The sequence below is a fragment of the Temnothorax longispinosus genome, chromosome 9, assembly GCF_030848805.1.
Source record: "Temnothorax longispinosus isolate EJ_2023e chromosome 9, Tlon_JGU_v1, whole genome shotgun sequence".
In the NCBI taxonomy this organism is placed as follows: Eukaryota; Metazoa; Arthropoda; class Insecta; order Hymenoptera; family Formicidae; genus Temnothorax; species Temnothorax longispinosus.
Window position 1 is genome coordinate 7,350,881 of NC_092366.1, and position 25,504 is coordinate 7,376,384.

Here is a 25,504-nt window from a genome sequence, read left to right on the forward strand (position 1 = left end):
ACTGGATGTGAAAAAAACTTTAAGAATAAAAAAAGTTTGAAAATTTTCCGGATTCCAGATTTTTAAGTCTCGAGATCCTAATTTTAAAAATTTGAAAGAAAGCTTAGATCGCGTCACAATCAGAACATTATTATCGGATACAAGGTAGTGAAGGTTCCGGAATCTTAGAATCTAAATTACGCGCACGCGTAAAGAAACAGGAAGAGCACTGACCACTTTTGATCCGCGCGCGTATTTCCATCCAATTTACTCGGCATTGTGTATTCTGGACGTTACTACACTGGCGGGATCCGGGGAGAGGCGCAGGCGAGGCTTTTTTTCCGCGGTCGGCTCATTCACCAAGACATCCGCAAATCGAATTACTGAATCTTTCACGAACACGCTAGCCCGCTAGTCGACAATGTAACAGTTTATCGGCTTACGCGGGAACGTCATTAACTTTTGAAAACAGACCTGTTCGCTTGTGCGCTGACAAATGGCCGGAAATACCCGGAATGCACTACACTATTTTTAAGTTCTCATTACGCAAAGTCCATTACTTTCTAAAGTGTATATAAATATGATGAAAATTATTGACTTACTTGTAAAAAGCTCAATAATATAATTCACTCAAAATGTAATTTGTCCTTGACAGCAAACATATTGCAATTTCGGTATTACAGAGAAATAAATGGTCACACACAGGGTTGAAATGAGATTAAAAGCATGAATCATCGGGAATCTAAGGACGCAGAATGCATTGCGCGTTACGTCAAGGGAAAATTGCATTCCGAGTTCCAAGTCATTTCAAGTCGTCGAGTCGTTCGTAACGTCACGCTCGCGTGGAGGATCAATAGAGATGCGGTGGATTGTTACAAGACGAGATTCTACGCGATCAAACATTAATTAAGAGACGATGCACCGGATTGAAAATTGTACGTCGGTCGCGTGGGTACATTGTCTGCTTTTATTTTTCTATTGTGCAGACCGTTAATTTCACGACGAATACAAAAATACGATTAAGCGCGGCAATTATTGCCGATATTCGAGTAACACAACAGACGGCGTGACTGATCACACATTTTTTGCGCAAGAAATCTTACGTGGGAAACATAACTATCGTCAAATAATGATACCTAATGGCTAAAACGGAGATAGAAGGGCTGTATTCTATGTGAAAAGGAAAGATATAATCTAAGAACGGTAAATTCCTTCAATTTAGAGTTTTTTAATTTGATTAAAGAGAATTAATCTAGATTGATATGTATTAGACTGGCATGATTTCGAAATTAACTTTAGATATATTTTAATTAATTAAAAATAAATAAAAAAGCTAAATTAATTAAACTAAAAGAAAATTAAAATTTGTAAAAAATAAAAATCGGAATTGTAATAAATAATTTTTTAATAGATATCTATTAATTCTTTTTATTTAATCGTATTAATATATTCAAAGTGATATAAACGCAGGTTTTCAAGGGCATCCCATATATACATGTATATCCCATATACGATAGGATTTTCAGTTCAAAGAGGAACTACGGCCTAGAACATCTACTTCTTTCTTTTTTCCACAAAGCGGTCTTATACCGGGAAACCGCGCCTATGTTTCCCCGTTTTCTCTTCGTTCTCTTCCCTCTTAACGCACTCGCAGTACATATATATACTATCTTGTATCTGGGACACCTGCGACGTATTGCGACGTTTTCGACGTTCTATCATCGCCACCCTATACCTACTTCCCCCAACACTTGCTCGCACTTGTCTAATCTAAACAATCGAGTAATCGATTTTCGAGCGCTTGTTCGTTGAGTTGCGTTTACTTAAAGGTGGTATCGGTCTTTGCCTGTTTAGTGTTACCTCATTATAGGTGAAGTATAGGTATTGCGTCACGATTCTACACGTTCAGTGCTTGAAGTCTATATATGATAATTATAGAATTCAAATATCTTAATGTGTTATTCGTCATGTTTTTTTTTTCTAGGTCCATAAATATTTTCTTTTAAATCATGAATGTTTCTCATAAAAAATAAAATATCTTTCAGTATATATTATTAGTTATACCTTAGAGATATTTAATTATATTAGAAAGTTACTATATAAAGTCCCAATTTTTAATGATATTATTTCACAAATTTAAGTAAAGTTTACTTGAGATAATCCAGCAAACAAAATCCAGGACAATCCGTATTATTTATAAATTATCGCCGTGGGGAAATTAGGGAGGTCGGCGCGATGCTTGACTAATATATATGAAATGACTCATCCTCGCTATCTCGAGAGAGTGGATTATCCGCGAAATAGAAATAGATTGCAATGGGTCGACTGGCTGGCTAAAGACGTCACGCCGGTTCCGGTTTAAGCTTGAGTTTAGCCGACTCTCTTTTAATCATCAAAACAACGTTGACGATCGAAGGATAGTGCGAAGACAAGAACCAGCTCAGTTCTGTCCAGTTCTGTCGCAGGACCGAGCTGTTTATATGCGCACTGGAGAAGAACGAGCAAACTTTTTGATAATTATATTAACACTTTCGATCTGAACGGCTACAATCGTATGGGAATTGTCTAAAATTAATTCAAAAAGTCTAACAAAACAGAAAAACTCCAAAATTAAGTAATTAAATTCAAATATTTTTATTCTAAAAAAAATTTTTTTTAAACAAACTTAAATTTTTTAATTTTGTTAAAAATCTTCTTATTAATCCCTTTTAATCCATTTTTAAATCTTTTTCTCAATAAATAAAGACTGATTTTATTGAAAGGACTGATATGACAGACATGGAATAAGAGAATGGATCGCATCTTTATATATATATGTATATACGTGTATAGCTCTGCACGCTGATTTATGCAACTATCCGACTTCCGGTTTATGTAGTTCTTCGTATAAACGAAGAACGTACATTTCTGTACGCTATTGTACGTGTTGCAGGAGTGCGTACAAGTTGTAAACCGACGACGAGTTGCAAGTCGCGTGCTGAGCGCGGTTCTGAAAGGAAAACACGTGATTCGAGTCGGTTACAAGTTGTTTCACAAATCGCTAAAGGGACAAAGAAATTAATGAAAAAATCAATGGAAATAAATAATAAATAATAAAAATGTGTTTAAGATTAAAATTTCAGAATTCAATATTTTTCAAGACTGGATAATATTTCACAATAATTGTGTATATTATATATTTAAAAAAAATGTTATAGTTAAGTTTACATTTTAAATACTAATATTCTGCCCCCTATACATATATTAAAATTATTATGACAACAAATATTTTTAACATTAAAGACCTTCGAAAAAAAAAACGTGGACTGATCGAGTTTCTTTGCCTTGATGATTATCTTCACTTATCATTTACGTGAATCACCCTGTACATATGGCGCGTGTGCTTGGCTTGCTTTAATTATAGACCGGAGCCCTTCTCCTTTCCTTAGCGTCCACCCTCGACACCGCGAAATTGGAAAGGCGACGTCTACGAGCCTGACTACAGATTCGTTCATGCCGTTCGCTCGATCGAGGGTAAGAACGAAACCCGAGAAAAAGCTTCGAAAAGCTTTACGTCGCCTGTACTGTCAAAGTACCACCCCGAACTAAACTCTAAAGTAATATAGAGTACTTAGCAAAGCAAATACTACAGCTATTAAGAGCTGTGTGCAAAGTTTTCTGGCCTAGTAAACTGTAGAGTCTCTGTCAAGAACTGAAAAGTAACGCGAAACTGTTCGTAATATTGTTCGACTCTATCGAGAATAAAATTAAATTCTACTGTCATTTTTCGAATTACTTTATGTACCTAATTATATTTTATATAATTTCAATAATATATATTTATTATTTCTAATTTTTTAATAAAATTTTATTCAATGTCGAACAGAAACAAATTTACTACATTGAGAGCAGAATGGAGGGACGTGAATGCTTCTAATTTTCAATTCATCAATATTTATTATAGATGTGAGAACTATGTTTGAATAAGAAGAAAGAAGAAAGGGTCGAGAGAAAAGAAATGCGTATTTTATGGATTCCGAGTGCATCTCACCGGGAAAACGAGCCACGTCACATGCGGATGGATGAATTGAAACATGTATAGTCGAGTTATATTTCTCTCTCTCTCTCTCTCTCTCTCTCTCTCTCTCTCTCTCTCACAGGACGATGCCACCTCGTGTTTCAAATTTGCATAATCCTGAGTCGCACGATGCTCTACCTTAAAGGATACAAGTTGAAGAATTGTCAGTGAAAATAGAGTCCTTGTAATGTTACAGGAGAAAAAGGTACAAGTATGTACGTGACATTTTGAAATTTTATCGGATGATCTCCAACCTTTTGTCAAGTATTAAACTACTATAAAAAATAATTTAGACCTTTAATTCTTAAATAATAAAAAAATTTAATTATAGGAAGAAAAGTACTTATTCAGATTTTTCAGATTATGATGTCAATTTTTTCTCCATTAGGCAATAAATTATTTAAAGCTTAATAATGTTGCTAAAAAATTTTTCTTTCAGAAAATATTCAAATTTAATTATGAGAAAATATTATTTTTGTTTAAACAATTTAAAACTTTTCCCGTGAGAAGAACTCAAGTAAAGTGTCGCGCCTGGTAAAAGAAAAAAAAAAAATAAGTAGTCGAGATAATTTACGAGCGAGGACGTAACAAGACGTTATAATTAACAGCTTTTAATTAACCGAGAATGCTGAGTCTGTACGGAAGCCAGGTATACACTTAATCGTAAGTATAAAACGCGCGTGTCAGAGGTTATGTGATTCTGAGCGAATCCCTGCCGCAATGCTTCCGTAAAACGCCAATTAAAATGCCAATCTGAGATTCAAGTTGATGATTTTTCTTGAACCAGAGGCACGAATTTATCTTACAATGTTATAGCAAGATATGATTATTTTGAAAATTTATTATTCAGCTATATAGTAACCAAAGAGCTACTATGTATAGTATAGGTAATATTTAATTAAAAAATTAATTAGTAAACATCGAATTAGCAAAGACAAAAATACATGTAAAAGTTAAGAGGCTTCAATGAATGTATAATATTGTAATAAATATTATAGAATTAAATTATTAAATAAAATTTTTAATAGGAACTACCAAGAAACATAATTTTAAAATCAATGTATTTTTAATAAAAATTGGAAAGATAATAAAATTTAAAATTTGTAGGGAAGTAAAGCGTAAATAAACGAATAAATACAAATATTTTATTACACGTTAAAAACGTGTAAAAATGAATTATAAGTTTAAGATTGCAAAAACATATATTGAGATATTTAGAGACAGAACGTGCCGCAAAATGTAATCGCGTCTGTCTTTTTCTGCGTGTTAGTCTAAATATTACGAAAAGATGGTGATCTATGGTGCACCGTACGTACAGTTGCACGAATTTTATCTACGTATCCTAAGCGGGGAAAAGAAGGGAAAGCGAGCTTGTGAGCTTTCTATTTTTAAAGGACTGCGCTCGTGCATAGCTGGTTCTTAAATTTGCTTCTCCGGACGAAGATCCGGAGCATCCGCGTATCAAATACCAAATCTTTTGAATTTCCGTTTCATACTTGATTAAGCTTTATCTATAATCTAGTGTTTTCTTTTCTTACATAACTAACGAGCAAACAGTTAGCATTCTTTTAAATTTGATTAGCAGATATTCTAGTATAGTTGAAATATTTTATTTATGTGAGAATATAAAGACTCATTTTGCATACGTTGCAGTAATAAAATGTATGCAATTTATTTTTGTTATACAAATAAAAGTTAACTTGCAATTTTTATCTTAACCGTTGCTATATACTTCATCTGTGCGATAATTTTAAAATACACTCACCATTTGTTGAGCGCTTTTCGGCTTTCGATTTACGTCGATCACCTTCTGATTAGCTGCAATAAGAAAAACGGGGCACTTTAATTTAAAAGTTATTTCTCCTTCATTTAGCCGACAGCCGACTAACGGACGTCGCTGTGAATTGCATACACGCGCGTATGGCACGTGACTGTCGTACCCTATGCACTAATGACTTTAGTGTCGATTTATGTGTTATAGGTAACTGTCCAACTGGCCATAAACGATTCAGTACTGTTAGACGAATCACAGATGTATATCGCGACCCATCGCTCAATCTTTTTTGCGCTTCAATTTGTATTAATAAAATTCCGCGGCATTCTAAATTTTTATTTAATATAAATTTTTCCAATTTTTTGTATTAAACCAAAGAATTAATTTAAATAAAAAAGAAATTTTAATACAATGTTATAAGATTTATAAATATAATTGATTTATAAGTCCGCAAACATCTCATGAATACATCTTGAATTTTTTTCATATTATAAACATTTTACTAAATTAGATTTAAAAAAAAATGAGAGTGTGCAAAAGATACTTACTGACAGCCTCCACCAGATCGGCTAAAAGGACACCGTCGCAGAAATCAGCTTGGAGATCGGTCACCCGTTTCTTGCAACCCCCTCGTTCCAGATAATAATTTGCCCAATCTGTGTAGATCTAAAATTAACAAAAATAATTATATAAAATAACATATACGCATATATGTTCTATGAGACATCATTAATATTATAATTAATAATATTTTCTAAGTTATCATTTTCTTCTTTTTTTTTATTTTTCCTTGAAATACACAAATACCTATATAGTTTCGAAGCAATTTCAATGTTAAATTCTTTTATTTATAATATCTACTTCTTGTTACTATTTTTTTGCTTCTTGATAAGAAAAAAAAATTCGCGGAATGAATTGAGTACTCAGAGTTACTCGTTGAAGCACAATGCGGAAAATTGCACGCGCTCTTAATTACGTCGCGTTTCATCGGCGATGACTGATCGATCGACTCTTGAGATCGTAGCTTGGTGAATTAAAGGCGATCGCGATCGTGAGAAAGAGAGAAAGAGAGAAAGAGAGAGAGAGAGAAGCAAATAACAAATAGCTTGTAGAGAGCAAACATATTATGGAGGAATGAACTTTAATGGTCGATCAATTGATTATTATTTCTTCGTCCCGCGGCTGCATGCTGGTTATTATTTCTTAATTGCTCGCTTCAGTCCCACAGGAGTTTATGTTTACGAAAATGACAAATAATTCTTTTCAGACATTCGTTACTTTCCTGTAGGTATTAAAAATTCATTGAAACTTTTTTAATAAAAATTAATTTTAAATAGCTTTACTCCGCCAAAAATAATTTTATACATAAAAATGCAAATAACTGATGACAATTTATTTCCAGTAAACTCCAATCAACTTGTTCAAAATATACATGTTGACCCTGCATGACTCGAAGCAGAGGAAGCAAAGTGGAGAATGCCGATTGGCGCGATAGGAATCTTTTCACCTTGAAGAATGTTTTCTTATTCGTCTTTCTCGTGGCATGTCAAATCGCACAAAACCTCGTATTTAACACATATATACGTGCTTCACAATTTATTGTTCTATAAATTCTTATCGTTTATGAAGCTATGACTCATCAATATATGCATGAAATACGCGTGAGAGAAAATAGCAGATAATACCGATAAAGAAAATTACTACAAAAATTTTATATTTCAATAAAATTCCAATAAGATATAATCAAATAGTAATAGCATATAATATCTTTTTTGAATATTTTGTAGATAAAAACAATATATTGTAAATTCTCTCTTTCTCTCTACCTATATCTATCTAAAAATTCTAATACACACATAAGATAAAATAAAAATCTGAAGAAAAAATATCTTTTAGAGAACTACATGCGTGAAATAAAAAAAATTATACGCATCGTGCATAGTCATTTCATAGTGAGTGAGCGGATTAAAGTGCGGAGAAGCGCATTAACGAGCACTTACGGGCAAAGTGCACTTCGGAAGTCTATCATCGCATGTTGCTGTCGCAATCCTGGCGATTTGATTTATCTTATTATTACGTTCAAGCGGTTAATTTGTTGCCGAGTCAGATTCCTCTTCTTGTTAACGAAATATGTTATAGATTGCTACCCAAGTTTTCCATTGCCAATTATGCAGCGCAAAGCTTAATCACGACATCATAAATCCAAGTAGCACCTCTAATTAGAGTATATATCTCAGTTATTGCGTCACTGTAATCATGTTATAAATCGTCTCAATTACGTGGCAAATTTTCGATCGCCATACAGAATTTCAATTAGCATGTCGTTGATGACATTGCAAGTCTCGATGGTTCTTAAGACACTTATTCGGGTAATGCGCGACAGGTGCCCGGCGCGCGGCGTGTGTCGACGAAATTGAATGCATTTGCAGCTGACCGCGAAGCTTCGCGGATTCTTTTTCTGTCGTTTTCCCTTTCGACGAAAACAGCGCGACGCGCGACCGCGACGCATCCATTTGCATTTCCATCATACGCGGCGACCCATACGTCATGTGGGTGTTATCTCCCGCTGATTGCAACCCCGTGCAAGTGCGTGTACACTTACGTTTATTAACACGCGACCCTTCTTCCTTCTCTTACTCTCTTTTTCTCTCTTTCTCTCTTTTTTTCTTTTTTTCACTTGATATTTTATTACACCGCAGGTGCTTGACTGCCACAACTTTGTCATCGTGCATGTTTCATATTTATTTGTCGGATATTCAAATGGCAGAGAAGAACGATCCTCTCGGATAAATTTATACGCTAAATTATTCGAATCGATATTAATGCAGATACATTTACATTTTATCATATTTTGAATTGTATTTGTGCTGTTATTGTTATAATTATTTCACAAGATTTTGCACCGAGAATTTTCATTGTTATATTGACATAGAAAAGTAAATTTTTTAATTCCATCAATAAAGTACTACCGCCATTTTTTTATGTACAATCGTTTTCCATTGTTATTTTATTCGTTGTTATTTACTGTTAAATATTTTATTAATCTTTAAATACTTTTATATGATATCATAAGAATGCAGTTTCTAAATAATGCAGTTTTCATCAAAGTATAATATATCTATTCAGAATTTGTAATTTTTCATAAAATCATAAAAATTTAATAATTACGTGTACGTTTTATTCTCTTTACAGCTTATTTACGGTTGTAATTCTTTTCATTGTTTAAATAGATACGATTATACTTACACATATTCTGTGCAATACTTTCCAATTTATATCTAAAAAGCAAGAGTATAATAAGAATAAAATATTTCTCAAAAATATTTAATTAATTACCCAATATTTCTCAAATGTAATTACAGCAGCACCTATTCTCGCGGGAACTTTTATATCTAATTTTTATATACGTTTGTATCTATAAGCGAGCATCGGGGACATAAATCACGCGCGGAAGCATGAATTGTCCTGACGCGTTTACCGCGCTGGCGGAGCGCCAGGCTTTTCAGTGTGAGCAAGCGTGCGAGCGAGCGGCTCTCAAGAGTCACCGAAGAGGCGAGCGCGCGCTCGTTCGCAGCACTGGGAGCAGTGGGAGCTGGGAGCTGGGAGCTGGAAGTTGGGAGACGGAAAGCACAAGGGGACACAAACGTGGTTGTCGTACAGACGAGAGGAAGAGGAAGAGAAGGAGAAGGACAGGAGCAAAGAGCGAGGAGAGAAGAGAGTTAGTCATCGCGTACTATTTTTGAGCGCGCAAAGAGACGAACGGTACGAAGGGATGCGCGGAGGGTTTTGTGTGTGCTTCATGATTTCAGGTCGCCATTATTACGACGGCCGCGGCGGGGTCGCCGATTCTTTTCCCGCTTTCCCGATAGAATCTCTGGGCTTTCCCGGAATATTTCAGTAAAGAGAGAGAAAGCTGAAGATCGCTGAAGCAAGATCGAGGGGAACACATATGCTAAAGAGACTCGTTTAGATTAGGTATCAAGGGTTAATATGAGACAGATTATTCTTGGGAATTTTTGGAAATGTTATATTTGTTATTTGAAAATAATAATAAAAGAGAGAAAATAATTGATTTAGTAGTTATATTCTGAAGTAATGAAAAAAATTATTTGCGAATTAAAATATCCAAAATACCATTGTAAAATATTCATCACTCAAGATGTTTACAATAAATTTTCTCACGAGACATATACAATATACACTTATGCACTGTTAAACATTAAAGGGTGAGATTTAAACCACTACTGAGTTAAATAACATTTTGTTATTTTTAAATACCGTGTGTGTCGAAATTTATTATTTTAACACAAAACAGTATTATTTTAACTCCATTGGTCTTGTTAAATTAACATTGTTTTAGTTAAATTAACGACATATTGAATATAGGAGCAGCGGCGACCTATAGAAATAGTTAAAAATGCCTCAAATTGAGTGATATAATTTGACACTACGAATTTAACAGAGTGGATTTATTATTTTCAATAATTGTCAAGATAATCGTTTCAATTGTCTTATTTTTATTAATTCCGAACTCATTTTTTTCTTTTTATCTTTAAGTATTTTTTATTTTTAAGTGCACCTGATTGTACAGCTGCTTTGCCATTATTTTAAAAATAGTAATAATAATAATAGAGTAAATTCGTAAAGCAATATTTACAGACTCGCCAACATATTCGACATCTCTCGGCGAAAAAGATACGAGTGGAAGAAAAGAATTACCTGCACGACATTACGCGTAGAATCGGCTTTGATGTCGTCGATAGAACCGCGCACGGATCTCGGCGCTCTGATACACGCCATGATGCCGCCGGTGGTCGTTGTGACCCCCGCGACGTTCCAGCGTCATCCGAGTCTACCTTTCCAATTATTCCTCACGACAAATTGCATCTATACCAGACGCTTTGCACTGGATTATCACGCGATAATGCACAATTGCAATTACACTATTCGTACTATCATCAAAATCAATTTCTCTGATCTTTAACTTTTCATCCTCAATTTTTCTTCTCAATTCACTAGTACCACAGATGATTATTTTATATTTTCTATCATGTTTTCTTCTTTTTTTTATTGGAATTTAAATTAAGATATTATGTCGATATAATAATAATATCTACTAAATCTTGACGGGATCATGACAACATTCAAACAAATCGATATTAGTTTCACTTAAACACTTGATTCTGTCAAGAGAGAGATCATTTCACTGGAATCCACTGTTAAATATCTATATATATATTTTTTTTACGTTAAAAATCGTGTTTTTCTGTATTTCTCCTTTATAAGAGCATTATGCACTGATACCAAATAACAGATGTAAAATAAAGTGCGAAAAAAATCAGTATAGTGTTTTCGACGAATTAATAAAAAACATTCACACTAATCCTAATTATTATATAATCCTCAATTCTTCTGCTAAGATTAATAAATTGTTGATATAATTCGCGTCTGAATCCCTCCGTTCTTCATTCTCACAATCTTCTTTTGAGCGTCGAAAGCGAGAAAAAGGTCGAGGGAGAAGAGAAGAAAGAAGAGGAAGAAGAGAAAAACTTAATCAATCATTCAATTATTCAATTCGCGAGCAAATCACTCTCGTTCCAAATGATCGGACGAACAACGTGACGCATCGCGTCGTGTCGCGTCGTGATGCTTGCAAGCAAAACACGGAAGCGTCTCGACTCTGCGACGCACCGGCCGTAACTGAATACGCGAGCACACATTTCTCTATTCGTAGGTATATACTCTCTTGCGCCTTCTTCTCCTTCTCTTCCATAATCTCCTCCCTCCTCATCTCTTTCATCTTATCCTCGTCTTCCTCCAATTTTACCACCTCCTTTCACTTTCCTTTTTTGTCTATCGATCTTTACAAAAATTCATCGCATAGAATATCAAAATTGATGTAATTGCAGGTTGATAATTAAAAAACTTCTAAGAAAATTACTGGAAATTTTAGAAAATTGTTTAAAAAGCACAATATTCAACATATGTTATAATAAGCATATTTAGATAAAGTAAAGTGCTTAATAATATAATTATATCTTCCTTTCAGATATCTTTTTTTTTTATCATTAAAAAAGATGTCATTTTAATCAAAGATCGATAAGAATCGATAAGAATAATTAACTAGAACGAGATTTGTGTAAACTTAATTTTAATGTCTGTTTAATATATTTAAATTAGATAATTTAATTAAAATGAAATTAAAAAGGAATTAAATAAAAAGAGAATTATACATAATCTAAAATCTAATTTTAATCTAATCTCAAAGTTTGTAGAAATAAAAAAATGACATTTTAGTCTCTTAAATTTGAAAAAGATTATAAATTATAGAATTATGTGTCACATAAATGTGTAATTTATAATAATTATATTGAACTTTCATTGGTTAATCTCATAAGTGTAGTGTATATTCAGATTCTGATGAAAAACACTTGTATGTGTACGAAAGTTTCGAGAAATCAAGGGCTAAGGATGATGATGACGACGTATGTGATCAGGAAGTGTGACACATCTTAAGATCGCTATTTTAAGACGGTACGATGGACGTGACGAGGAAACTGCATCGAGCTGTTGAAGAATCGCAGAAGTGTAACACGACATTAAGAAGGTTTACTGAGAATTTTCGATGACACGGACGAGTCAGCGCCGATTCAACAATATAATTCTCCCGAGCTTGCATTTAATCAAACTTCAACCAAACTATGTTTTTGTAACGTCTGTGTAACATAGTTTGCTGAATGTAAAATAAAATCGAAATTTGCAGATAAATCAATATCCCTGAAGTTATATACAAACGTATAATATCCTAATATCAAAATGTATCAAAGTTAATAAACGCAGCAATTTCACAATCATCAACTAATTCGTATCACTCACGTATCACTATTTGACTTTGCTACTTTCTAGAAATTATAATATCGCGCGCGTAATATAAATATCAAATATCAATTTAATTAAATACAATAAAACTTTATAATTTCTGTCAATGACTCCTTTAATTAATTTAGCAATAAACCATTAGCAATAAATCATTTATTACAACTTTTTAATCTTTAGCATTACATATAGTATATCTTTATTATTTCAAGATCACGAGAATTTTTAACGGAAAATTCTTTGATCAATTTCGAATCAATCTTTTTCTTAATAAAAATGTTAAAATGTCGAGGATATATATATTGGCGCGAGACACTACCGTGTCTCTTAATAACTATTAATATGAAAATAATGCAAATTTTAATATATGTATATACATACTGTACATGTATAAATATGCATATGTATATATATTTAAATGCACATTAATTCTATCCTAAGTTAACTTTGAGTAAGAAAATTGTACAGTGCACCGGTATAAAGAAAAGATAGAAGAAAGTGAAAAGGAAGAAGAAGAAGAAGAAGAAGAAGGACTAATAAAAAATTGCGAGACATCCGACGATATTCCAGGAAGACAATATCTTTCCTTCGTAGGCGAAAATAACGTGCTCAGGAGAGTTGAAAATAGAGAATGAGAGACGGTTCGGCGGCGCTCGCAGCCGAAGGAAGAAGCGGTGACGGCGACGTTGGTAACGTTTAACTCAAAATAGAGCACGATGAGCAAAACGAACGAGCGTTGTCGTTTGCGTAGGCGTCGTCGTTTGAATTAACGAATTAATGGAATCGAGTAGAGGGTCGTAAATTCATCAGTGACCGATCCAAGAAACCGTCGTTGATTAGATCGCGACGCGCCGTTCGACCGTAACTATCATATCCTATCTTATATAATTCTATTTATAGGCTTCAATGTAACCAAAATCAATTTTTCTCAAAACCTCTCAAAAGAAATTAATTAGAATTTAATTTTATTTATTAGATTTCTCTCCCAACACACACAGTTTTGCTTCAAGCTCAAATACAAATCTAAACAAGTAATTAATTAAGGTTTAGAATTATTTGCATCAAGGTCTCGATTAGGCAATACAATTATTATATTATACAACGTTTTCTTTCCACTTTTCCCCAGTCCCTTATCTTAGATGTTAAACCGAGGACAGAATTGCAATGTATCATAGTTGATAAGAACCTGTTAGAACTGCGTACGCGCTGATAATCGATATTCGACTTAGCCCCGATTATCGCACACGACCGCCCCGTGTCGCGAGTCGCGGTCGCGACTAGGCGCGCGCGCGTTAAAAGGCAACGCCATGGCAGGCATTACAATTAATGATGCTGCTCGTACGCGAGCCGCGTGGAATAGCAATCGATCCGCGCACCTGTCAGGAATGCTCATGGGGAGTCTCGTTTGTATAACGTATACCTGCTGCTCGTTCATTCGTCATTAAAACGGCGGAATTCCCTCGGCTTTGCGGAATACCTTCAGTCCAAGTTATCTTTTCAAACTACATTAGTTTTTAATCATAAAATACTAAAAATATCTTGCTAACTAAACTTTGATGTTTTAAATTCAATTGTTATACAAATTATTTTAATTTTACTTTTGTAAAGATTAAGATAATTCTGACATTAGCTTAATGTCAAATTCTAATTAGCTTAATTGATATAATTTAGTTGTAGCGTCTTCACAAGTGTAAAACACTTAAGTTGCTTTAAGAATTGCCAATTAAATAAAAATAAGAATTTATAATATTTTCAATAATCAGAATTTATTCGGGTATTCTCGACAGTATTAACAAAAATAAAATGTGGTTCTATTTAAAAACTTCAAACGTTGATAATTTTTTAATGAGAAAAGTGTTATTAACACTTTTGTTGATACAAATTATTGTTTATTAAAAATAAAATTATCAGAATTTGTGAAGTCGTTGAATCTTTTTCCACATTTATAAATTCTTTATATATTTTTGTTATCGCAATGTAATTACATTTGTGAATGCTTAAAATAAAAGTAAGATTTATGCAAGTATAATTTTTCTCGCGTCCGCGCGAGTTGACGTCGCATGATCTTTCAGAACTTAATATTCGAATTAGAAGCATCCGTGCTTGTCAAAATTTTGGCAATTAATTTGGACAGTTCGACGGTCGTTTTTCCGGCGGGGCAATTCGCATGCCGAAATTCGAGGGGCAGTCAAAGGATAATAATTGTCCATTGGTGCTGGTGTGGATAGCGATGGAGAAACCATTGGTGCAAAGGGGATGCATGAAATTGAATATTGCCGCCGATCCCTCCCGGAACGGCGGCGACACTGAGAGTTCAGGAGCCGGAAACGAAACCGTTAAAGGACAATAATTAATTCGCTCCTGACGGCAGTCTGACGGCTCGTTAGTCGCGTAATCCTGTCCGTTTTTTTTCTTTCATTCTGCGCGATAATGCAACCGAGAGGATGATTTTGCGAGCGGAAAAAGGGGACGAGATGAAAGGTAAGCTAGTGTGCTTTTTTCAAAGGCAAGAGGGTAAATTGTCGGTTGAGATTGACTACGGTAAACACTTTCAATGCTTTGTTCCGCCGTGACAAAATCACAAAATTATTAAGTCTTTATCATTCTTTAATCTCTGATTTCATTGTTTTGGAGAAAACTTATTAATTTCTTCTAAAAAATAAATTAAAATTCATATATTTGCTATTTTGAACTTTTCAAGAATTTTCTCAAATTCCTTCTTTTCTATTTTCCAATCTCTTCGATGTTTTTTCACTTCTTGGAATTTTTGAGAAAAATCCTGCCATTTGGATGTTGCGGAATTAATTTACTTCGACTCATAGTGACGGAAGAGAATGAGTTTCACTTTTCCCCCAACGGTGGCGAGGGGATTTGGGGATGGTTTCCGTCGGCGCGACAATTTTGCGGGCAGAACGCGTCCCGTTTCGAGAGGATGAGAGACAAAAAGGGAGTGAGAGACTGAGCTTTGTTGCGCGATTACGACGAGCGGGAGGTCCGCTCGTCTCGATGGACACACCCGACTATGGAACCAGCCTGCCGGAATTAGGTTTGCTTTAACCCGAACGATATCGAGACACGCCAGCCAACCTTTGGGACAACGGGGTAAAGGATAAGAGAAAATCGAAAGCGCAAGGGAAACTGCAGGATCAGAAGATCATTTTCAACACATAATCCGAATCGGTCAAGATGATCCTCTTAATTTAATACAGTGTTCTAATGGAAAGAAAAAGACTAAAGAAAGTGTTTTCATAAGTTGCTAAAATTATATAGAGGAAAAAAGAGAATAGCGTATATACTTATATACTTCATGTATAATACGCTCATTATGTTGCTGTTCAATACTAATATGCAAAAGGTATACACCCCTGGACTAAATGTTTCTTGCTTTTCCGCCGATCATTGCCCGATTATCCTTCTTTGGCACCGCTCGTTACAAACGATCTGTATATCGTCGCGGCACCCTTCTTTCTCTGCGCTTTTCACCCTCTTTTGCTGCGCATTAACTGTGCGCTTATTGTTAATTGTGTAGCAAAATCTCCCGCGGCCAATTTTCCGATCAGCAAAGCGCAACTCTCGCCTGAGTATTCGGGGAGAAATTGTTAGAAATAGAAAAATATATATATAAATAGATCGCAGATATCGAAATAATGTAAAAAGTCTATATTATGGACCAAAATTTAATCATGTACGAAAAATATAATAAACATTGTGTACTCAAAGAATAATAATTGTTGTGATAATTTAAAATTCAATAATAATATTTAAAATTCTTATTTAAAAATCATCATTTCCGAATTTTAGTTTAAACCAATTCGTTTTGTCCGTTTTCCAATAAAAGGTCCATAAGACTTCATCAAGATTGGCAAGAGAGAAATTAACCGAAACTGAAGCTCATACGCGGTTGAGAACCGTCGTAACTGAGTTATCGTTCCCCCCCAAGAACTAGACGGAGGATGCATGCACCCTCTTCCCTCAGGAGGGAAGGTACGTGTCCTGCAACAAGCGTGTCCTATGTTCTCACACCCTCTCGAGATTCGAGGAAACCCTGTTGTTGTCATGACTACCGAAGTCCCGTGAGAACAAAGTTATTTTTACGTCCGCCATATTACGTCGGGGTTCCGATAAGAGATCTGATTAGCATCCTTTGTTTCTCCGCAAAGTTAAGACCTATTCAAACATCTTAAGCCGCTAATGTACGCGGACGTCCCAAAGTATAGTCATCACGCAAATAAGAGCTATAAGTGAAAGTGAAATGATACTAAAAAAAAAGAACATGATCAAACACGATAATAAAATTAAATTAGTAAGTATTTTATAATATTGTATAATATAAAAGTATATATAATTATTGAAAAGAGTGTGTCTGTAATTTAAGTATTTTATTTAAATTATTTGTGGCAGAGTTATATATAGGTACATGAGAAATTTTTTTATCAAATATTTCGGAAATCTATGTAATAGGATTGTTAGAAACTTTAAATGTTTTTCCTTCTCTAGTCATAGTGTTATTTTTCTTTTCTTCTCTTTTCCCTTTCGTTCGTTTCTTCGGCTTCCATTTCGAGATGCTTGTAACTCGTTTTTTCGTAGCTCACCGACCGCCGGCGCCACGTGGGTTATGTTTTATGAATGAGTAGCTCACCTACGCGCCATTACGACGCGTGCACGTGCGTGTACACGCACTCGCGAGAGAACGAGCTAAATTTACCTGCGCCGTCAGTCGCGATGCAACCAGGCCCAACCCTGCCATTGTGCGCTGCCTCATGTAGGCATCCTTTCGCATACGCTAACTGGCCCACACGAGAGACAACCGAGAGACTGGGCCCCCGCGACTATTCTTAAGGTCCCAGAAACTCGTCAACATACGCGTACAAAACTTTCGCCGGTGGGTTTATCTTGCATAAAGAAGGATAATCGCTTGTCTTTTATACAGCGCAGTTATACGAGTATATATGCCTTTCGATGTGCGACTTCGTCAACAATGCAACGTATATTTCTAATGCCTAAACATTATATGTCACTATTTTATGCAAAACATACTTTAATAATAAAGCTTGAATTTCTAATGTATAAGTATGCCCTCTGAATATATATTTAAACACATTATATAAGAATAAAATTATTTTTGTACAGATATATATAGAATAATTACAAGCTGCATGCCTTAAAAATGAACATACAACTATTGCTATTTTAATTTTATTATTTTAATCTTATAAATTAAATTTTAATTGTGTAATAAAAATTAATAAACTCATTTTCCAAATATTATCTCGCTCGTTTTTCATATAAGCTTCAAATTTCTATCGAAAAGATTTAATATCAATTATTTCTGCAACTATCTATTCTTAAACTAACAAGGAACTAACAAGGAACTCCCCTTCGAGAAGGACCAACTCCTCGGACAAAATCTGTACGGCAGACGCGCGTCATTCGCAGACAGCGTATTATGAATTCAGGTTCCGTCACGTCGAAATTGCTATAATTCTTTCGGCTCACGTATAGCGCACAGAAGACCGCTAACTCGCTCTCCGAAACGCTCTAACGAGCTTCGACATTTGCTTGGGGTCGCACTCCTGATTCGGCAGTAGTTGTTCCCAAGTAGCAGCCTTTTGCCCGAAGGAAGACAAGAAGACTCGAATCCCAACGATACACGCCTGCCATATCTACTTTTTGTTTTACGAAGATATATCTTTAGCAGTACTTTTTCCATCTTGAAAAATAATAATTTTTTATATTTATATTTCAGTACACTAATGTAAGTATTATGTATTTTATTAAACATTTAAAATAAATTGAAATAGTTAAATTAATTTTATCATATTTTTGGTATAGATTATATATAAAATTATTATTATATAGATAATTTATATATTTAAAACTTTAAAAGAAAAACAAAAAATATATTTAATTTGATTTTATTTATTATATTATAAACGTAGAGTTTTTTTCTTTTCCGGCGTATAACTAATAAGAACAGATTAGTGGTTCGATTATAACGAAGAGAAGGTAAGGTCTGTCACTGACATAGGCTCATAATTGTGGTTTCAACGCCGGCAGTGACACTGGTTCACATTTCTGTGACGTGGTTCGACACGTCTGTTTTCGCGCGCGAAACGTATCGATAGGTACGATATTCGTGTGATGTGGCATTTCCGCATGGCATTTGATGTGGACGCGGTGTGGCACAGAGTCCGGAAGGTCTCTGAGAGCATACGCGGGGAATATTGATTTTGGGCGTCCTTCTTTGGACGGCTGACCGAAATTTCTTTCGAGTAGGATGCGACCGAACGTGTGTCAAAGATAAACAATAAAATAATAAAATAATGAAGAATAAAATAAAATATATTGGTTTTGTAACCTTAAAAAATAAGAAAGTTAATTTCCGTATGAGCTCATATCATGTATTATATAATAATAAATAACTTAAAAGAGCTTTTTACACTCATTAAAAGTATGAAATATGAAAGACCTATACACATTTTAATTATTAATCATTACACGAAGATTAAATAATTTATTTCATGATACAAGAGAAGCAAATTAAATTTTCGTCGACTAATCTTGTATTTATATCAAAATAATTTCTAAATTTTTAATACAATTAAATTGAATTAAGTTCATTGAATTCTTAGTGGAATTTTTATTTGCATTTAAAAAATTTACACGCCAACGGCGCCAGAAAAATTTGATCATTCTTTTTGCCGTAGGTAACAGCGTTGGGAACTATACTGATGGTAACGGCCAAGCCGAGCAGCAAACTGCAAAATAGCGTCGAAAAATCCGTGCAAAGCGAAACTCGATAGGGATGCGAAATTTGTTTTTCGTCATAAGCCGGATACGGCGTTGTCGACGTATTTATTTAACACCACCACCCCGGGCACGTCTATCTCGATTATTTTTTCAGCATCCTCTGCTGCATCCTGCTGTGCGGCCGGATTATGAGTATTTATGTGTTCAGGGCGCGGCACGAATAGAGAGAGAAATATTTATCCTGATATGGGATCATCGAATAAACTATACACATGTAAGAGATAACGATTTCAAAATTTGACAAGTAACAGCTATATACTTGAGAAATATCCTACATCCTGCTATTCATTTCAGCGCATGTACGAGCTGTGACTCACCTCGCGATTCAATTAAAGATCTATTTTCCCGCTAAGATGCGACTCGATAGGCGGAGATATGCGCTTTGCCTTGGGGTAGGTTCATCCCTATATCGAGTCATCGAGAACATAGAACAAACACACGTGCATATACGTATATCAAGTATAGACATGCGTGAGTACTACCTAAATCATTTAGCGTCCGATTGCCAATTTGCAGCCCCACGAAAATTGCTTTCGTCAAGGCGTGCGCCCTTTTTCGCGTGCCCTTCACGTTATTCCAAGTTTTCCGTTCTCAATCGATACCGTGTGCTTCAATAAAGCGATATATAATAACAGCAGAGACAAAAGCATATTAAATACCAAACACAGTAAAATCAAATGACAACCAAATCAAATTATTAAAATAAAGTAAACATGGAATCAAATTAAATGCAACAGCATTTCCAAAAAAATTTGTTCAACATATAAAAATATGTTTTGATTTGTTTAGCGTTTTCGTATTTTATTTTACGAATGTCACTGTTTACGGCAATATAAACTGGCTAATAGCAGCATCCCCCTGCAATTTGCGCGGATCGTTGATTCGTAAATATTCGTATCGCGACATATGTCAAAGTTCATTGAACCATGATGAACGAGATGGTGTCAGCAGTAATTCTCGTCAGTGAAAAATATTCTTTCTGCGAAACATCAACAACTCTATTTCCGCTCACAGAAAATAAAGTATAAAAATATCACCTAATACATAAAGCCGTAACTCTCATTAATTAATTCATTGCTGTAATAAAATTTAAAGAAGTTACATGTTATAAACATTCTTCAAGTAAAATATTGGACATTTTCTAAGCTTTTTAAATCATATATAACAATATTCATAATATTTTTTAACGTGTTTATCTTATAATAAACAAACTTACGAAATCTAAATCTTAAAAGACAAAATCATTGCACTTCGACAGGTATCCGATGCACTTCAATACTGCATGCATTCTCGGCAAATAGTGTAAATGCAAGGAGAAAGAAAAGAAAAGAGAAAAAGACATGATATCCAATAAGACGCGAAATTAGATCGCTTGTTTCTGCGCGAATAATCGAGCCACACGAGACGCAATAATGACGCGGATATGTTTGCTTTGTCAAAAGGAATAGAAGCATGGACCAACCTGGTCCTTAGTGACGAGAAAGGGAAACAGTCACCCTCCTTCCTACGAGAAGATGTTGGTGCTGTTCCCTAAGGCAAATATCAGAAAAGAATAAATAGAAAGAAGAAACAAGAGTTGTATTCACCGAAATCGATCGCCACGACATTAATCTTGGATTGTCATGATAGAAAATGACAATAAAAATGTCATTTAATCTTTCGTAGATATTTACTGATATTTTGCAATTACAGAAAGCAGATTCTAGTCCTTGCATAAGACTTAAGAATATATATATATATATATATATATATATATATATATATATATATAGAGAGAGAGAGAGAGAGAGAGAGAGAGAGAGAGAAAGAATTCCTGAATATCCTGAGATCAGAAATGAGAAATAATAATTTTTCTCTATTTCTTGTATTTATAAAAATTATAAGATTTTATCATAAATATACTCTTTTAACTACATTCTTTTTTGCCATTTTATAGAATGCTTTAAAAGAAAAAACAAAGTCTTAAAAGTAAAGATATCTAATTAAGAATTAATGTTATTTTCAATGCAACCTTGATGGGCAAAGCCAACTCGCTTTGATCACGATCTAAGATCTAATGAATATCCTTGTCTTCGTTTCGCCAAAAGCTACTCCTTTGGCGATATATACGTATAAGGAACAAAAAGACGACAGTGCACCTTGCGTGATGGATGCTGGTAGCCGATAGCATCCCTTAAAGTAAACATCGCAGAAGGGCGGCAGCGGACTTCTTGGGGGTTGATCAAAGTGCCTTCACACCCTCAGGCAGCATATTTGATAGTCCTCGCGAGGTTCGACCCTCTCGCTATTCGAAAGAGGAGTCTCGAGAATTTTTTACAAGCGGAATGCTGCGCCGCAGAACTATGTGGGCGAAAAAGAGCAAGTGGAATTACACGGACTGCTCAATTTTTCATCAGTTGACCTGACTTTCTTTTACCTTGGCAAAATGTAGTTCATCTTTAAAAACCATCCACAAAATTCTTAAGTGATGGTACAAATGGTACACAAAGATGATTTACATAAAAATTATCTATTTTGTTTAACGATCTATTTTAATAATATTCTTTCGCTACTTTTCAGTAATAATATTATTTATGTAAATTAAGATATATTATATATTTAGCGTATTTGTTTTATTTTTTAAGTTTATTTCTAATGTTTCCGCGATTATGAGCAATTTCTTCGAATTAATTTATTTCAAATATAATATTTATTTCTAATAAAATTATGTGTTAAAGATTTTTATATAAGAAATCCAGAATGTAGAATATATAAAAAAAATTACATTAATGGAATAAATAGCATATTCTAAAGAATTCTTCATGAGTGACACCCACTACCTATTGCACTTCCAAATGCATAAGCTACTTTGTGTTTACCTACTTCACTATTTACGCATTGCTCCTATGGGAATCATATTACTACGCTATGACGATCATTTCACGATTATTTTCGCTTGCAATAGCGACTGCACGAAATCCGCGAGTCGCCAGCGGCGAAAATGAAGCAAAACTCGATATGCGTAGCGCCGCAAATTTGCAACTCGGTTTCCGAAATTAGCTCGACGAGGGGGTGTAGGAAAATCAACTTGCCTCGAGCGATGAAAATACTGGCCGGGGGTGCATGGGATATCATAAGGGTAGGGGAGGAAAGAGAACGAGAAGAGAAACGTTATCGGAACGGAGAAGCTCGAATGTCCGCGTTAAATGCGACGATTCGCCGCTCGCGAAATTACTTCCGTTTTTCGATTAATTCGAGAATGCGAGCGAGCGTGCGAGAGAGCGTGCCGCTGACAGTTTCATTTCAAGGCCCAGTTACATTCGAAATTCCGTATCTCGAATTTCCCGAAAATTTCCAGGTGAGGAATAATTCAGTCATCTCTGATACACACAAATGACGCTATCGTCCTTTCATAAAAAACAAAATAAATGTTTATATACTTAATTTCATTAAAAGTGGAATTTCTGTGATATTTCGTCAGTTTGTATTTTATAACTTAACAATTATAATTAAATAATTTAATTGCAATTCGCTCTCTCCTCTCTTTCTCTCGCATATAACTATAATGTATAATTTATCGTGTCTATTTGATTCGCATATAAAATATCATTTCTACATGATTCGATATTTTAATATTCAGGATTTCACAATTCAATAATTATAATTAAGTAATAAATCAATATTATAACAACCCTCCCCTAAGTTCCAAGTAATTGTTTATCGATTTGCAAAGATGAATAAGTGGTACGTACTTTCATTTGGTTATAATTAAAATATAATTCTCCTCTTAATATCCTATAATTTAATAATTATGAATAAATTACAATTTAACATAATTGCAAAACATTTAAGTAGATTAAGTTTAAAAGTCCGTTATTATTCACTCTTCTCTGTTAATCTCCTTAAGACCAATTAATTCTTGAGCGAAACATTTAGTTTAGAAATCACAATCGCAATTGATTATGATTATCTGATGAGTAACTGATTATTGATTCTAATCCTCTTGAAATTAAGTAATGTTTAATTAAAACATTTTTTGTTCAACAAAACTTGATCACGAAACTACCTGCTGCGTGGTTTTTCCACGATGTTGCCACTGATAGAAATGATCCGTATTTAAGGACCATCCGGGTGCGAAGCTGAATCCCTCCGATGGCGCCTGCGAGACAGGTGGGACTGCACCACACATACACATACGATGACATAGTAAAGGATCTGGTAGCTCTGTATAGACACCCCTTTTGTCGCCAAACCACCCTGCCGTAGTGCACTTGTCGCCCAGCTGAAGCGACGTGTCTTGATCACATCGCGATTGCATCAGCATCTCTTTTTCCAGGGTGTACAGAGTCTCGAACTCCAGGAAAGACATACCAGGTCCTTCGTCGACGCAAGTCGACGTAGTCGACGACACCCTGAGTCCCAGCCCCATCTGGTCTTGATACGAATCGTCATCAAAAGATGGCAAGAACCTCCTCGGTGAACGCTTCGGACTGTGATATGTCTGTTGACGTTCTTCAGAATGTCTCCTAGGCGACCTGCGATCGTTGGAAACTCTTCGCGGAGATGTGGATGATTTGCTGGGACTTGATGACGAGGAATCGATCACTTCCAGAGATCTCTCCGAGATGTTTCCAGCCAGGGATGGTATCAACGATCGCGAAGATGTCAATCGGCAAATCCTACTCTTTGGTTTGGCTCCGTTGCCAGTACGAGAGTAGCCCGCAGGCGTTTTGAGACCCGACATTGTTCCTCTTTCATCTTTCGAGACGCTCTACGAGATCGCGATTCGTCGAACATCCAGAGAGATCCAAAAAAATTCAAAGATGATAATTTAATGAGATCGCAAAAATAACTCACCCGATGACAAAAATGATTATCCGATTTACGGTTAAGAATCTTTCTTTTGCGATTCAACAAGGAATTTAAGAATTTTATTTGAATTTAAATTTCCAATATATTTTTGCATTTCCTTAAAAAATTAATTTTTTTAGATTTCTTAATTTTTCTTTTAGATTTATTTATCTTCTCAATGCAAATAAAATATTTATATTAAATATCTTTTATTGATAAGTTTTACATATTGATAAAAAAAATCTATAATCTATAATTAATAAAAATTGCATAATTTGAATTATTATTAAAGAACACTTCATTTACAATTGATGTAAATTGTAAAAAGTAGTAATATAATAAAAAATAAACATTGCGTGAACTCAAAAAGAATCTATTAATTGTGCTTCTCGACAAACCCCACATTCTTGCCTTTGTCAAAACTTTTCACAAAAATTTTCACTTGCTAGCAATCATCGACATCCATTAATTAATCCTGAAGCCACAGACCGACGCGGAAGATTGAATAGACGAGCATCCTTGAAAGGATCGTCGACAGGACTGACGGTCCGGCTCGTTACAGGACTATGCGAAGCATCGCGGCGACAAGCGCGCGCACGCGCACATTGTAATTGAACTGGATGAGCTTAATATTTAATAGTATTGTATATTCGTTGCGTGTGTGTGTGTGTGTGTGTGTGTGTGTGTGTGTGTGTGTGTGTGTGTAGAATACAAAACAATGTATTATTTACATTGTTTTATAATATTAAATACAAACTTATAACATTATCATGTTTGTACCAATTAATTTCTATTTATCTATTCTAGATAAATAGACTCTCTTGCGAGAATAATAATGTAACATTAATCAATTAACAAACTTAAAAATTTACATAAATTATTTATTTACTTACTTGTCTATAATACCCAAATTAATTAAATTTATATATATATATATATATATATATATATATATATATATATATACAGGGTGAATTTTAATGGATGTCCCATTCACAATTGTCATCTACCAATTTGTCTCAATTTTCTTTCTATATATATAAAAAAATTTTCCATTTTGTAACGAAGACGTAAAGTTTAACAATTATTCTATATAAGTGAAGTGCTCTTTATCAAAAAAAGGATGCTCGATGAAGTATTGATGGTAAAAGGATGGGACATCCATTAAAATTCACCCT

General features: G+C 34.5%; 1 protein-coding gene across 5 annotated transcripts in view; it reads right to left on the reverse strand.

The window, feature by feature from the left end:
- Sick (sickie) overlaps positions 1–24,238 on the reverse strand; it is a 126,820-nt gene extending 102,582 nt beyond the window's left edge. For 4 of the 5 annotated variants that reach the window (XM_071788942.1, XM_071788940.1, XM_071788941.1 and 1 more), the window contains exons 1-3: positions 23,542–24,238; positions 6,359–6,476; positions 5,802–5,854 (exon numbers count right to left, since the gene is read on the reverse strand). In XM_071788942.1, coding sequence (XP_071645043.1) covers positions 5,802–5,854; positions 6,359–6,476; positions 23,542–24,219 — 849 coding nt within the window. In that variant the 5' untranslated portion in view covers positions 24,220–24,238. Of the gene's footprint in view, positions 1–5,801; positions 5,855–6,358; positions 6,477–10,529; positions 10,662–23,541 lie in introns of those variants that run through there. The other variant, XM_071788943.1, reaches the window with a different exon arrangement.
- Between the last annotated feature and the right edge of the window lie 1,266 nt (positions 24,239–25,504).